This window comes from Halichoerus grypus, chromosome 2 (assembly GCF_964656455.1).
Source record: "Halichoerus grypus chromosome 2, mHalGry1.hap1.1, whole genome shotgun sequence".
In the NCBI taxonomy this organism is placed as follows: domain Eukaryota; kingdom Metazoa; phylum Chordata; class Mammalia; order Carnivora; family Phocidae; genus Halichoerus; species Halichoerus grypus.
The window spans coordinates 126,284,016-126,300,036 of NC_135713.1; the positions used below are offsets into that span (position 1 = coordinate 126,284,016).

The window sequence follows — 16,021 nt, forward strand, 5'->3', positions numbered from 1 at the left end:
CCCTGGATTTTTACCGTCTCTATCCTTGAAGTGAAAAATAACTTGGGTCAAACTGAACCAGCTGGAGCAACAAAATAAATAAGGATAGTATTAGATGGTAACTCATGGAATCAAGTAAGTATGCATATAAAGTAATATATTGCATAAATATTGCTAGTATAATATAAAGTACTTAAATAAAGTAATAGTTGCATAAATAAATACATGGGAATGAGGGGGAAGCTCTTATGCAGAGAAGAATTCCAATTAATAAATTGGAAGTAATGTAGAAGGAATGTGGGAGACACAAGATCACCACTAGGCAAACACCACAGTAATAGTTGTTTCTACGAAGGTCCTCAGATGGATGCCAAAATCAGTGGGTAAATGTTTGAGGATAAACAGGATATCTGTAGAGTCTCAAAGTCTCTCCCCCAAGATATTTATCAATTATTAATGGGGAAAGTAGTGACTCCAGGGTGGAGAAACCCAGCTGACACCAACTTAACCAACTGATCAAGGTTAACATTGCCATTAACAAGCAGTATCTAGGGATGCCTGGGTGGCTCTGTGGGTTAAGTGTCTGCCTTTGGCTCAGGTCATGAGTCCAGGGTCCTGGGATCGAGCCCCACATCGGGCTCCCTGCTCAGCAGGAAGCCTGCTTCTCCCTCTCCCACTCCCCCTGCTTGTGTTCCCTCTCTCACTGTGTCTCCCTCTGTCAAATAAATAAATAAAATCTTAAAAAACAACAACAAGAAGAAGCTGTATTGACATCATATACCCACTGGTATGATATTCCGAGGACATATTGCTTCTATGATATTCTGACCAAAAAGTACACGAACTCAATCTTATCATGAGAGAAATCACACAAATCCAAACCAAGGGACATTCATCCAAATAACTGATAGACTTGGGGCACCTGGGTGACTCAGTCATTAAGCGTCTGCCTTCGGCTCAGGTCATGATCCCAGGGTCCTGGGATCGAGCCCTGCATCGGGCTCCCTGCTCTGCGGGAGGCCTGCTTCTCCCTCTCCCACTCCCCCTGCTTGTATTCCCTCTCTTGCTGTGTCTCTCTCTGTCAAATAAATAAATAAAATCTTTAAAAACAAAAAACAAATAACTGATAGACTCATAAAAAGCGTCAAGGTCATGAAGGATAAGGCAAGACTGGGGCACTGTCACAGATTGGAGGAGACTAAGGAGACATGCCAACTAAATACAATGTAGGCTTCTGGATTGGATCCAAACACAGGAAAAGAATATTGCTAGAAAAACCAGTGAAATTCAAATACTGTCTGTAGTTTAGTTAATTGTAGTGCAACCAACATTAATTTCCTGGTTTTGATACATGAATTATAGTTATGTAAATTATTAACACTAAGGGAAGCTGGTTGAAAGGTATATGTGAATTCTCTGTACTATTTCACCACTTTTCTCTAAGTCAAAAATTAATTCAAAATGAAGTTTTTAAAAATGTAATTCTTAATGAGTACACAAGAATAGTAAATGGGACTTCACAAACAACCCCTGAGGAAGGAAACTACCTTAAGCACATATACACAGACAGACAGATGTACTCAAGCAAGTCCCAGCTCAAACACCAGACTCCTGCCTCCCAGCATTCTATGAAAGGCATTTCCATAGCAGGACATGCCATCCTTGGGTTCCTGGCTGACCTTGCCATCCTTGTGGGGTCAGGTGTTGGTTCAGCTGTCCCAGAGAGTATGCCCACTGGGAGATCCTGCACAGAGGTGTAAGGCAGAAACAATTTGATAACAGTCCCTCTACCTGTATCATGCCAGGTAGGACGCAGAGAACCTGTTCAGGGCCCTTGGGCTTGACCTTATGGTTGAACTGGGACCATTTCTCCCATGGGCACTGGCCAAATCAGTGTGGGGTTGGACCTATGTCTTATTCTGTGGGTCCTGGAACTTCCCCAGGGGGAAAGGAATTCAGCCTCCAGCAAGTCTCATCACCCATTATACTGGCTGTAACTTGGACCTTGGCACGGCTCCCATGATGCCCATGTGTATAGCCAGAGGTGATGAGGTCCTGCCCTACCTCTCCTCACCCACCAGCCGATGATGCCCATGAGTCCTCCCAACAACTCAGAGAAGCTGTGCACTCTTATGATCCTCATTTTTAAAAAATTGTAAAAACAAAAACAAAAAAACCCCCATAACATAAAATTTATCATCTTAATGGTTTTTTAAGTATACAGTTCAGTAGAGTTAAATATATTCATATTGTTATACAATCTCCAGAACTCTTTCCATCTTGCAAAACTAAACTCTATACCCGTTTACCAATAACTCCCCATTCCCCCCCGCCCTAGCCCCTACTAACTACTTCTTTCTGTTTCTATGAGTTTGAGTACTCTTCATATCTCGTACAAGCAAAATCACACATTTTTTTGTCTTTTTGTGACTGGCTTATTTCACTTAGCATAATGTCCTCAAAGTTCATCTGTATTGTAGCATGTGTCAGAATTTCCTTCCTTTTTAAGGCTGAATAATATTCCATTGTATCTATATGTCACACTTTCTTTATCCATTAATCCATTGATGGACATTTGGGATGCTTTTACCTTTTGGCTGTTGTGTATGATGTTGCTATGAACATAAGTGTACAAATATTTCTTTGAGACCCTGCTTTCAATTCTTGTGTATCTATGCCCATAAGTGATATTGCTGGATTCAATGGCAATTCTACTTTTAATTTTTTAAGGAACTGCCATACTGTTTTTCATACTGGCTACACCTTTTTACATTCCTACCAACAGTGCACAGAGGGATTCCCATTTCTCCACCTCCTTGCCAACACTTGTTATTTTCTGTATTTTTCTTATAGCAGTCATCCTAATGGATATGAGGTGATATCTCATTGTGGTTTTGATTTACATTTTCTTAATGATTAGTAATGTTGAGCCTGTTTTCATACACTTGTATCCCCTCTTACAGTTAAGGAAACTGAGGCTTTGAGCAGTGATGTAACCTGCTGAAGTGAGCCAAGTGGCTGGGGGTGGGGTCAGAACTCGCCCTCCAGGCTGACTCCAGAACTTCTCCTTGGGCCCCCATCTCTTTGGGGAGAGCCACCTCCCCCTACTCACCCTTGTGCTTCTCTCCTCCTTCCTCCCAACACCAGCACCCATTTGTCTTACTTTACTCCACAACCCAAAAAAGAAGCAAGGAAGGGAAAGGCTGCTGAAAAAAGCAAACCCTTTTGCATGAGTGTGAGCATGTGATGATGTGAGTCCCCAGAGGTGCCCACAGGATGCTATGAGCAGGGCACAACAGGGGGAGCTATGGCCTTGGAGGCCAACAGCTACCCACTCTTCACCCTGAGGTGAATGACACCAGCAAGGAAGGGAAAAGAGACAGGTCAGACCAGTTGTCGGGGGGTACTGTGCCTACTGGGGCCAGCTCCAGTTCAAGCTCTGATGATACTTCCAGGAACTGAGTTGGAGGGAGCTGATCCCCACTATTAGATGCCCCAGGAACAGGCTATGGGCAAGGGATGGGCACACACCAGGAGCCCCAGCTAAGGGATCAATGCCAGAGAATTACAGTCAACTCAGTGCCCAAGGAAGGTGTGGTGCCAATGCTGGGGGGATCCAGAGGTGGTCCACAGGCTGAGCCCACTCTTCACAGGTCCTATAGACTATGTAGTCACCACCCCTAGCTGGCCACCAGGCTCTTGCCAAGGAAACTCCTGCGGATTCCTCATTGGTCTGGCTTTTCACAGCAGCTAGAGTAAGCCTCTGCCAAATATGGCCATGTTACCCCTTGCTTATAACCTTTATTATTTCCTTATTTCCTCGCTGTCCTCAGAATGAAGTCAATTCCTCAACATTCCTACAATGCCCACTGTGAAATTATCTTTGTAGGCATTTCTAGCCACACCTGCCATTCCCTGAACACCAGCTACCTGGATCTATGGGATTTCCATCCACAGAATCTGCCATATTCTTTGCTTGGACAAGGTCTACTCATATTTCCAGACTCAGGTCAAATTTTATCACTTCTTCTTGGAGTATTTCCTCACCCTGTTATCCCTACAGAGAGGGTAATATATTGTCCCAGGTCACACAGCAAGCCAGCCAGAATTTGAATTCAGGCTCCAGAACTCTACTAGTAACCAGGGCTGATGTTAGCCCTCTCTGTAACATGGCAGTGTGCCCCATGGGCATCTGAGCTTTGAGAGCAGGCCCCAAACCTCAGATGTCTACAGCCTAGTGTCCAGCACAAGGCCACTCGTGGTTTTGATGATTGCCACATTACGCTGAGGGAAGAGAATTAAGGACTAGCAGGGGTCACACTCAGGTTTTTCTTGGGAGGAAGATAGAGTGGGGGATGGGCCAGAAGCGGGGAGATCCTACCTGCCTGATCTACAGCAGAAAACTAGTCTAGGTATACCCTCCTCAGATGGACCTAACATCTCATGGCCCTTACCAGATGCAAAGCAAGAAGTATAGGGGACGAAGTATGTGTGTAGCCTGACTCCTGAAACTTAGAAAATCTGCCACCGAACCACTTAGGATCCTGAGGGGCTAATGGCATAAGCTGGAACCCCTGTCCACCACTGGATCCTATGCTCAAAGGGGTCTGTGTGAGTTGGTCTCTTCATCAGTACATTGGGGCCAGGGCTATGGCTTCTATGGTCCCCTGCACCCAGTCAGCATCAGGAGGCCTGCTCCTTTTCAGAGAAATTGGAGCCTCAAGACAGGACCTCAAGCCTCACGAAAAGGTGGATGGCAGAGCAGTAGACCCCCTGCTGCTTCAGAAGTCTGTGGCCAGGGAACAGGTCAGACCTGCCCACGGCCCACGGGGCAGCAAGGCTCTTCCCTGTGTCTGCACTTGGGCTCAGCAGAGATCCCCACACCCCTCCTCCGGCGGGTAGCAGGAACTTGACTCAGACTGTTCCTCTGAGCAGCCTGGGACGGGCCTCTTGGGAAACAATTTCATGTGTTGTGAAACTCCTAAAGGAAAAGACAGTTGTTGACAGTCCCTGCTCCATGCCCTCGATACTAGGCAGAACCCATCACGAATAGGCCTCCCAGAAGTCCTGCTCTCTTGGGTGGCCCACACGTGTTAGACGCACAACCCAAGCTGCTGGCCACCCGGGTTTGACGCGGGGCGCGGGACGCTCACCCAGGGACTGCCAGGGCGTCTCGAGGGGTCTGAAGCAGATGGAGGGTCATTCCCACACCCACCTCGGTCACGATGGTGGACAGGTAGATGTCCCGGCTGAACTCCCAGCCGTCCACGCAGCCCTCCTGCTCCAGCTGCTCCAGGTCCACATCGCGCCCCGGCTCCAGCCCGAGCGCCGAGAAGTTGGCGATCGCCGCGAGCCGGTAGCGCCGGCAGCTGTGAGGCACCTCGCGGCCGTCCTGCAGCCGCAGCGGGATACTGTGGTTGCGCCACGCGCCGCTCAGGTTCGCCGTGTCCGGCACCCGGCAGCGGTGCTCCGGGGTGGCGGCCAGGAACACGACTGACATTCCATTGAAGCCGTTGGGGATGATGCTGGCGCTGAGCAGGAAGAAGATGAGGCGCTGGAAGGGCCCCCACTCGCCCAGGAACGTGGTCACCTCGTCGTAGTCCCGCATGCTACTCACCGCGGCTCCGCGGCTGCAACACCGGGGGCTGAGAGCGGTCCCCGGCCAGAGTCGCGTGGTCGAGGGCGTTCCCCGAAGGCGTCAGAACGTTCTCGGCGGCCAGGCAGCCTGCGGGAAACTGGGGCGCACGGCCGGGTAAGCGTTCCCGGGAAGCAGGCTGTGGGCGTTGGAACGCTCCCGGGAGCGGGTCGCAAAGGGGGAAGAAGCCACAGTAGGCACTCGGGACCGCACCCCTAGCCCGGCTGGGACGGGGAGGGCGGCCGCGCGGCCGGGGTGGGGCTCCCGGCCGGCTCCTCCTCGTGCTCCGCCCCCCTGCCCCCTCGACCCCGCGGCAGAGCCTTACCCGGCTCCGGGTGTCGCCCGCCCGCGGGAGAGAAAGCTCCGCTCCCGCGCACGCCGCGTCGCCCGCGACTCCAGATGCTGGGCTCCCAGCCGGAAGCCGCGGTGTGGGGTCCCACAGGGGAGAGCGCCGCCCCAGGCCTCGCCCGGGACGGGGGTCTCTCCCTGGCCCTCCCAATCCCGAGTCTGAGTACAGGCGGCCTCGGGCGGAGCGCCGGCGTGCGAGTCCGTGGAGTCGGTGCTCTGGGGAAGCCTCTGCGGGCGCAGGGGTGACGGGAGTGCGACGTCTGCGCTGGCACGCACGCGGGCGCAAGTGGCTGGCACCGGGCGCCAGGGCGCTCACTCCCCACCCGTCCCAGGAGGGCTGGACTCGGTCACCAGCCGACGCCGCTCGGGAAAGCGTCTTCGGGGCAGCCCGGAGCCTCACCTTTAGAAGAGGGGGAACCGGGCCGAGAGTCGGGAAGGGATGAACAAGGTCACGCTGCGTCAGTGATAGGCTCTGACGAAGGGAGGTGGGGGGCAGGGGCTACCGGGTCGTCCCAGGATCCCGCTGGGGCCTCTACAGAAGACTTCCACACGGAGCCTGGCCCTTTGTGAGAGCACAGTCATGGAGGCGCTCCTGTCACCATTTCCAGGGTCTGATTTGGATCCCTTCATTCTCCTCATGCCCCAGGGTTCTTTACTGGGACTGACCACCACAGCCTTCTTGGACTGGAAGGCCTCTGGGTTGCAAAAGGCACCACCCCCATCTGGGAACTGGGGGAGGGAGGAGGAGAAGGTCTAGTTCGGCCCGATCTGGCAGGGAAACCAGAGCAGGGACCACAGACTGCTCAGTGCCCAGGCGTAGGGCCCTCTGCTGTTGCGTGAGCTAGCTGGAGACTGCGGTCTGAGTGCTGGAGTTCATGAGGCAATCAGATGAGATTGACAGGTGTTTGTGCACGGGAGATTGACAGGAGATTGTGTACAAGCGTGTCTGCTTCTCCAGGCCCCTGCTAAGAGGCTGAGGGACATTTCTGCCTCGGTTTTCTTTCGTAGTTTGCAGTCTGACCCCTCCTCTTAAGCTGGCTTCTCACTCCCTTGGAACCTCTTTCCTTTTCTGTGATAAGACCATATGTCCTTCTGTGCCAGGACAGGTCTGATTTATGCCTGTTAGTCCTGTGAAATTATTAATAGCACATCTCTTTACTTTCAAAAGTATCCTTGGGGTGCCTGGGTGCCACAGTTGGTTGGGTAGACAACTCTTGATTTCAGCTCAGGTCATGATCTCAGGGTGCTGGGATCGCACTAGGACACCCCCACCCCCGTGGGCTTCACATTCAGTGGGGAGTTTGCTTTGGAATTTTCTCTCCCTCTGCCTCTTCCCCACCCCCCAACCCCCCCAATAAAAAAATAAATCTTACCAAAAAAGTATCCTTTAAACAATATTTTATGTAGTCATTGTCTTACTTAGCTTGACTTTCATCTTTCCCTTTTCCACCAATAGAAAAGCAAAGCCTGAGAGAAAAACTTATGTGGAGATAGCTAATTTTGAGTAGTGATCCCAGGAAAAGGAGTGAGAGGCTAGGAAGAATGAACAGGGGAGAACGTAAGGGCAGCAAAGACTGTGTAACTGAGCAGGTTATTGGCACCTGGGTCAGTGATTATGCTATGCTGAAATATATTGGATCCTAAAGCCAAAGGAAAAACTGAATAATATTGATCCTATCTTTACTTAAAATTCTGGTATTGTTGATCATGGATTTTTATATGGACCTATGGATTTTCAGGACCCTGAAATCATGACCTGAGCTGAAGGCAGACGTTTAACCAACTGAGCCACCGAGGTGCCCCTAGAGATACTTTTTTTCTTTTTTTTTTTTATCACAACTAAGGAAAAGTGTTACTGGCATCCAGTAGGTAGAGGCAAGAGATGCTGCTAAACATCCTAAAATGCATAGGACAGTCCTCAAAACAAACAACAATTATCTGGCCCAAAATAGTGCCAAAGTCGAGAAACCCCAATTATGGCACATAGAATGTATAGTGATTATAAGGATCATGGAGTTGAAAGGCTTTTGCTAAGTGCTTTAGAGCCTTGAAAAAAGAAAATGATAGGCCCAGGGTGCCCGGGTGGCTCAGTTGGTTAAGTGACCCACTCTTGGCTTCAGCTCAGGTCATAATCTCAGGGTCGTGGGATCACGACCTCGGGATTCTTTCTCTCCCTCTCTCTCTGCCCCTTCCCCTGCTCTCCCTCTCTCTCTCTCACATGCATTTTCTCTCTCTCTCTTAAATAAATAAATAAATAAATAAATAAATAAATAAATAAAAGCTTTAAAAAAAAAAACAAAGAAAATGATAGGCCTGGGTCAGCCATCTATAAACTCAAGGCACACTGTATAAGCCAGGAAACCTCCATGGCAGCTCTTAAAGAGACCCTCATTTCCTGCAGCCTCAGGGAAGATGGTGCTGGAAATCAAACCCAGGATTTAACTGATTTAATTGAAAGAGTAGGACAGCTTCATAAAAAGGCTGCATGCACAGCTTTTTTTTTTTTAGGAGAGAGAGCTTGAGAGCATGACAGCGTGTACCTGCTCATGAGCCAGGAGGGCGGGAGGGGCAGAGGGAAAGGGAGAGGGAGAATCTTAAGCAGGCTCCACACCAGGTGAGGAGCCCAGTGTGGGGTTCGCTGGATCTCATGACCCTGAGATCACGACCTGAGCAGAAATCAAGAGTTGGTTGCTTAACCAACTGAGCCACCCAGGCGCCGCTGCATGCACGGCTCTGATAGGTGTTCTATGACAAAGTCATAGCCCTAAAAGGAAATGCATAGAATCCTGAAAGATGGAACAGAAACGTTTGGTAAATTAATGTGAGAATTTTGAATTCCTGGATTCCCTAAACCTTCCAGTGCAGCAGCAGCAGCTCTCTTCTCCTTCCTGAATGAGAGCAACCTCTCCTTGATAGGAATCCCTCCTCAAGACTCCTCTAGAGGCAAGGGGCTCCTAAGATGATGCTTATCTTCCTCAAGATCCTCCCCTGCCCACCCGCCACCACTGCCTCCAGACCAACAACTAGGGGGAAGTCTCAGCACAGCCTAGGTGGGGAAGTACAGACCCTGATCCACAAGGAAATGGCATACTCATTAGGGGGAAAAAAAAAACAAAACAAAAAAACAGGCCCTATGTTTTGGTGGGAACAGGGGTAACATGTGGGACTTTATTAACCTTGGAGCACTCTGTTGTAATGCTGGGTTTAACATCGAGGCAAGGATACAGAAAAACATATCCATTTGCTTCTGAGATGGCTCTTTGAAACTTGGACACAGTTATGGCCTATTGATATAAGCTGGAGATGCCAGAACTTCCTTGACAGAGTACGAAAGGAGTCAGAAGGCTCAGGGGGGGTGAGAGTGTTAGATTGTATTTATCATGCGAGACCAGAGAACCTATCACCAGATTGCATTCCCAAGGCAAGTCCTGAGGACACTCCCTTCTCTATGGCAATACAAAATGCACAGGTGAGGATTCCTAGTGTCAGTGAGGATAAGATTCTAGAATAGCAGAGGCTCGATGGTGACACAATCAACAGAGGCAGGCTGGAGGTCATGACAAGACTCAAGTAGCAACCAGCATGCTTATGCTGGTTGCAGCCATGTGGTGATGGCTAATCGACCATGGTGTTCCTAGGAGTTAAGTAAATGGGCAGATGACCAGGTGTTACTTGACTTGTATAACAACCTCACCTCCAAAATAAGAGCTAGTAAGCAGAAGGCTGATGGACGCTACCACAATGGGAAATAATATTTTCTCATTAATTTCACAGATCTAGGCCAGTTCACAGGCTCAGAGCCTATTGATTGATAAGGAGGCCAAGTCTCTTTAAGGAAAAAACCGCCTACACTGCCAAAAGTATATATGATAATTATTTCTCTAATCTCTTCCCACAAGGGATCTGTGGCTATCTTAGTCTGCTCAAGCTGCCATAACAAAATACCACAGACTGGTAGACTTAAACAACAGAAATTTATTGCCCATGGTTCTGGAGGCTGGAAAGTCCAAGATCAAGGTGCTGGCAGATTCAGTTTCTCATGAGAGTCTTCTTCCTGGCTTGTAGATGGCCACCTTCTTACGAGCTCCCTGGTGTGTATTTTTCTAAAGGCACTAATCCCATCATAAGGGCCCCACTCTCATGATCTCATCTAAACATAATTAGTCCCCAAAGGCCCCATCTTCAAATACGGTTGAGGGTTAGGGCTTTCAGTATGAATTTAGGGGAGACACAGTTCAGTCCATAGCAATGATCTTTTACCAGAGCAACTCTGGCCTGAGAAAAGGGAAAGTCCTAGACCTTTCAAGGGCTGTTGGATTCAGAGTATGAGCTAGCCTTGATCCCAGGGGTTGGGAAACACCATCATGGTCCCCCAGTTAGATTGGAGGCTCATGAAAGCCAGGTGGTAAATGGAGTTCTTATTTAAACAGGTCTAATGGATGTAAAGATCCATATTGTAGTGGTCCCTAAGTGTATTCCCGGTCCCTAAGTGCACAGCTGGGATAGCTAGGCTTAGCAGTCAGCCAGACCCTAATATTTACTCTCTGCCCTATTAAATAAGAGCCATTATGGTAGGTAGGGACAAATAGAAGCCTCTAACATGCCCACATTTTTGACCAATTTATTAAATCAGAAGTAATACCACATCCTGGGAGGAATTACAAAATTAGCAGCAATCTTGTGGATTTTCTCTTCAAAATCCTTCAGTAAAGAGAATCAAAAGCTATTTGCTTTTCTGTGGGATGAATAGCAGTACATATTCACTTTCTTTTTTTTAAGATTTTATTTATTTATTTGAGAGAGAGAGGGAGAGATCACAAGCAGGGGGAGTAGCAGAGGCAGAGGAAGAAGCAGACTCCCCCTCAATGCGGGGCTCGATCCCAGGACCCTGGGATCATGACCTGAGCCGAAGGCAGATGCTTAACTGACTGAGCCACCCAGGCGACCCCATATTCACTATCTTGCCCCTGGGCTATGTCAATTCTTCTATTCTCTGTCACAATATAGTACTTAGTGACTTTGGCTACCTTGACATTCCCTAAAACATCATGATAGCCACTGTATTGGTGACATAATGCTAATATGACTTAATGAGCAAGAATAGACAAGTACTCTAGATGCCCTAGTAAGACACACACATGCCAGAATATGGGGAATAAAAGGTACGAAGATTCGGGGCCTTCCACACTGGTGACATTTTCCTTTACCTTTTTGTTCTGGAATGAGTTAAATGTATATAAAAATGGACAAACTAGAAAATGTACCCTTAGACCCACCATCATGGCCGATCTTATTTCATCTATATCCTCACTTGCTTCATCCATCCTATATTATTTTGAAGCAAATTGGTAAAGTTATTAGAGAACCGGTAGTATGGAGCATGCCTGGTGATCCCCTGTAAGGTAAGGTCAAGTTGCTACACCCTGTACCCTCGACCAGTAATAACGACAGTGCGTCGTGAGAATACTACTCTGACCCATTTACTGGGTGCCTTGGAAGGCTCCCAGTTGTGAGTGAAGCCCAGAGCCAGAGAGAGCTCTACAGTGTGTCCAACTATAGTACAAGGTTCCCTGCCCCTTGGTCCATATGACCCAGCAAAATCAATGGTGCTAGAGGTCTTCGTGGTGATAAGAATGCTGAGTAGTCTCTGATAAGCTGTAATAAAAGAATTTCAGTACAGATCTCTAGAGTTCCAGAGCAAGGTCATGTTTTCTATAGCAGAGAGCTATTTGTCTTTTAAAAAGCAGCTATTTGGGGGCACCTGGGTGGCTCAGTTGGCTAAACGTCTGCCTTTGGCTCAGGTCATGATCTCCTTGGATGGAGCCCCTCATTGGGTTCCCTGCTCATCGGGGAGTCTGCTTCTCCTTCTCCTTCTGCCCCTCTCTCTGCTTGTGCTCTCTCTCGATCTGTCTCTGTCTCTCTCTCTCAAATAAATAAATAAAATCTTTTAAAAAAATATCTCTAGGCATCAGTAAATGTCCACTGAGGCGGGGGGTTTATATCACCCCTGATTCAAAAACACTGACGCAAGCCAATGTTCCACTTTCTACTTGTGTCTCTTTCTCATCTTGCATGGATGGGAGTTTCGCCACCCGGTGCCAGGCATCATTACCAGCCTACTTACTAACAGTAATGGGCTCCTTAACCCTGTTTGAAAGGAGAGTGTTCCAACTGCAGAATCCCTCCCTTCTAAGTCTGCCTTCCACCTGGGAATGGACGTAAGGGAACAGGAGTAAGGGACTGCAGAGAGTGAAACAGAGAAGAAAAGCTACTCCAAGGGCACAGCTTAGGGTTGTTCACGGTTGTGGGAGACTGGAGGATGGTGTCTCAGAAGTGTCCGTCTTGGGTTTGCAAGTAGGCAGGCCTATTTATCCATAGGTTTCTATCCCTCATTGGCTCAGGGGTGCCGCTTTGGGTGTTAACTCCCCCACACTTTCAGATGGCACATGTGTGAGTGTTGAGCCGGTCTCTGTATGCGTTCCAGGCCTCAGTGTCAGAGACGTCCAGGAGCAGCAAGTGGGAAGTGAGCCACGCACTGAGATTGGGCCAGGTCGGACACAGCGTCTGCAGTAAGCAGGAGGCCTGGAGGGTCTGAAGCAGCGAGGAGGAGGTGCCATATTCAGTCATCCTAGTTGTATATGACTGGGGAGGACACAGCCTGTGCGGCCTTCCACTGGGTGCTTCTCAGGAGCATGAGGGAGGTGGGCCCCTGGCAGCCTCGCTAATAAGGTGAACTCCCTCTTCTGCTCATTCTGGCCAAGAGGGTCTGCAGGCAACAAATGTGGCTCCGTGGGCCACCTCTGGGCCCCCGAACAATCCGATCCAGCTCACTTGCCCATGTGAGCACTAAACCAGGAGTGGAGGAAGGCAGAGGGATGAGGCTGGAAATGTTGGCAGAGGCTATCCTGTGCTTCACCTTAAACATTCTTGTTACTTGGTGTTAGATTTAATTTTGAGGCCAAGGAGAGTCCCAGCAAAACCTATTGACTTGTGTTTTAGAAAGTTCCCTCTGGTGGCCAAATTGAGAATGCAGGGAAGGGAGCTAGGGCGGAAGCAGGGACACCAGGGAGACTGTTGTAGGTGTCAGAGAGGGCGATGGTGGTGGTGGCCAAGCAAGAGATGGATTCTGGAACTCTTAAGGAGGTGGCAGGACAGGTGTTGATGACCCGCTGGATGTGGGCATAAGGGAGGGAGAGGAGGCAGGGAAGATGTCTGATTTGGGTGTTGTCTTTGTCTAAGATGGAAGCATAGGAGTAAAAGTAGGTTTGAGAGAAGATGGTGAGCTGGGTGTGGGATGCTTTGAGTTTGAGGTGTCTTTGGGACACCCAGGTAGACATGCACAATCAGTCAGAGGTCTGGGCTGGAGATACAGATTTGGAAGTGTTCATGACGGCAGGGAGTGGAGCCAGTCAGGGTGCCTGGCCACAAGCAGACTCAGAGAATTGATGGGAAAGCTGGGCAGCTTGCAGGGATAAGCAGAAATCTGCCATGGTGGCGGCTCTGGGTGCTGGGAAGTAAACAAACCTAAGTGGAGTCCAAGCAGGACAGTCGCTTTCAGATCGAGCCTAGAGAAAGAACTCCACCTTGCCTGGGCTAGGGTGTCCTTTGTTCTCTGTCCTCCCAGACCAAATGCAGTGGATGAGGTGGGACTACAAAAGGATGGCAGGGGCAATTTGGAAGGGGTCTAGCTATTACATGGCCCAAACAACCCAAGCCATTCTAGAGAATGAGCTTCTGGAGAGGACGGGAAGAGTTGGGCTGGAGTCTTGAGGTAGTGGGTGCCTCAGGGACAGGCAGGAGAGGGGCAGGAACATGGGATGAGAAAGCACGGCCTGAGGGGCTGAGGGGCAAGAGACTGCTCCCACCCAGGAACCTCTCTGTGGGTGATGAGGGAGGCTCCAGTGGTCAGAGCAAGGGCCCTGGAAGCTGGAGGGGGCCATTCCCAGCTCTATCTCAGTAGTGCCAGGAACCATTGAGAAGCTGGTGAGCAGCCAACAGCTGTTTAGCAGGAATCGTGACCTGACCCCAGAAAGAGGCCTAGAGGTGGGTTCCTGCATGCCACAATTTATGATGAGATGTTGTGGACACCAGCCTCGTCTACACGCAGACCCAAAGCTTCAGGGATCACCTTGGTTCAGCCCAGCTTCTACCATCCCATGCCCCATGGAGGGTTGGAAGCTCAGCCCTGTGTGAGGAGAGGATGAGTCCGACGCCTGCACTCTGACCTCTTCTGGAGACCTTGCCAAGCAGAGACAGATTAGCACCCTTCAGAAGTGACCTAGTCGGAGTCACCAGATCATCAGTAGGGCAGGCAATGTTCTCCAGGGAAGACGCGTACTTGTGGTTGCCCTAGGTGCCCTTGTCATCAAGATGAGCTAGCCAGAATGTGACACTGGCAAGTTTCTCAACATTTCTGAGCTCATCCGTGAAATGTGGATAATAATTTCCTTTTGGGTTGATGTGAGTGAGGATTAAAGAGTAGTATCAGTTCACCAAGGACTCGGGGATGAAGGCCTGGGACACATCAGCTCTTGTGAGAGTTATTATCCAGCACACATTTCTTTCTCTAAGTCTGTGGCTGTGCTCTAGCTGCCCATGAAAACGTGCCCTTAGGCCAAGAATGCCCTGGACAGCAGTTGAGTGTTGTTCTACTGCTGCCTTTCTTGGTGAAGATGTGTGTGGGGAGCAGTGCGTCAGCCTCTGGGCTTGGCTACCAGCTCCAACTGGGGAGACAGACCCCCCTCACAGGGCTGGTCAGTCAGGTTTCTGAGCCTGCGTGGCTAAAGCTGGCCCCAGACCCCGCAGGAACAGGTGAGGCTTCTGGCAGGCTCTCCTGGGATTTCTGGCCTCTGCCTTCAACCACAAGTGGTTGCAAATCATTTGTTAGGTAGGAGCAAAGAAGAAATTTGATTTCTGTGGGGACTCAAATAGAGTTTCCCACTTGTGGTAGAGGTGGCATGGGAGGACAGCCCTTGCTTGTTAGAGAGACCCCTTTATTACCCTCAATCCTTTTTAGACTTCTACTTCCAGTCAGGGGTGCTGAGGAATATTGTATGGAAAAATACTGAATGTTATGTGGGAAAATGATAAATGAGGAAATTATCTGGAGTTGTGAAGACAAGTCAGGGGCTGGCTGGGGCCCAATGGCAAGAAGCTGTTACCCTGGATAAGAGCGAGCAGTCCAAGATGGAGCTGGAGTGCAGGTAAGCTAGGCAGGGAGAGCCAGAGGCCAAGGAGGTGGCAAGGCGCTCCCCAGGTGGGCAGAGGGACCCTGGGCTCACAGCCTAGTCATCTGGGCATCACAGTACAGGTCACAACATCCCCCAACTCAGTTGTTCATTGGCTATGAGCTTAGCGCCAGACTATTGTGCCCTCTGGAGTGGCTCGGTCCTTGGCCTGGAAGGGAGGGCTGGCATGAAGTGACCTCCTGCCCTCACCCTTTTCTTTGAATCTCAAGGACAAAGGTGGGGCAGACAAAGCTTGTGACACAGAGAACTAAAAAGAAGAACTCCATTTTCATTTCAAGCTCCTTGGAGGGTCCAGGAAGGCTGCAGGAGTCTGGAGGAGAGCTTGATGAATTAAACTTACAGGTCAGCACGACTGCAGTCAAGGCATGAGGCAGGGCTGTCAGCAGGGATCAGCAGGGGCTGCTTGTGGGCTGGGATTGGGAGTTTAGGCTTTGTCCTAAGACCAATGGAGAGCTATGGAAGCTTTAATAGATAGGAGTGACATAATCAGAATGGCATTTTAAAAAGCTCCCTTGGCTGTTGTGTGGAGAAAGGATTGAGGGGCCAGAGAGAAGATAGAAAGGTCAAGCAGGAGGCTATTACAGCACCCAGGCAAGAGAATGTGGGGGCCTGGATCGGGGCTGGAGCTATGGAGGCAGAGGGAAATGGGCTAGTTAGGGATTAATTAGGGATGAATGCAGTCATGCCTACTAACTGGTCTCCCTGCTTCCACCTTTGCCCCTTACAGCCTTGTCTTCATAGAGCAGCCGGAATGATCCTGGTTAAAACATAAAAGTCCAGGTCAGGCCACTCCTCTGGCTTCTCACCTCAG

General features: G+C 49.6%; 2 protein-coding genes across 9 annotated transcripts in view; one reads left to right on the top strand and one right to left on the bottom strand.

Annotated features, from left to right (window-relative positions):
• SLC22A4 (solute carrier family 22 member 4) overlaps positions 1–5,587 on the bottom strand; it is a 40,222-nt gene extending 34,635 nt beyond the window's left edge. For all 8 annotated transcript variants that reach the window (XR_013445841.1, XR_013445842.1, XM_036106435.2 and 5 more), the window contains exon 1: positions 5,195–5,587. Coding sequence is in view for 6 of the 8 variants with exons in the window: in XM_036106435.2 (XP_035962328.1) it covers positions 5,195–5,587 (393 nt within the window). In the remaining 2 variants the exon portion in view is untranslated. The remainder of the gene's footprint in view (positions 1–5,194) is intronic.
• Positions 5,588–5,673: 86 nt separating this feature from the next.
• P4HA2 (prolyl 4-hydroxylase subunit alpha 2) overlaps positions 5,674–16,021 on the top strand; it is an 83,977-nt gene continuing 73,629 nt past the window's right edge. The window contains exon 1 of the mRNA XM_078067535.1: positions 5,674–5,731. The gene's annotated coding sequence lies outside the window, so the exon portion shown is untranslated. The remainder of the gene's footprint in view (positions 5,732–16,021) is intronic.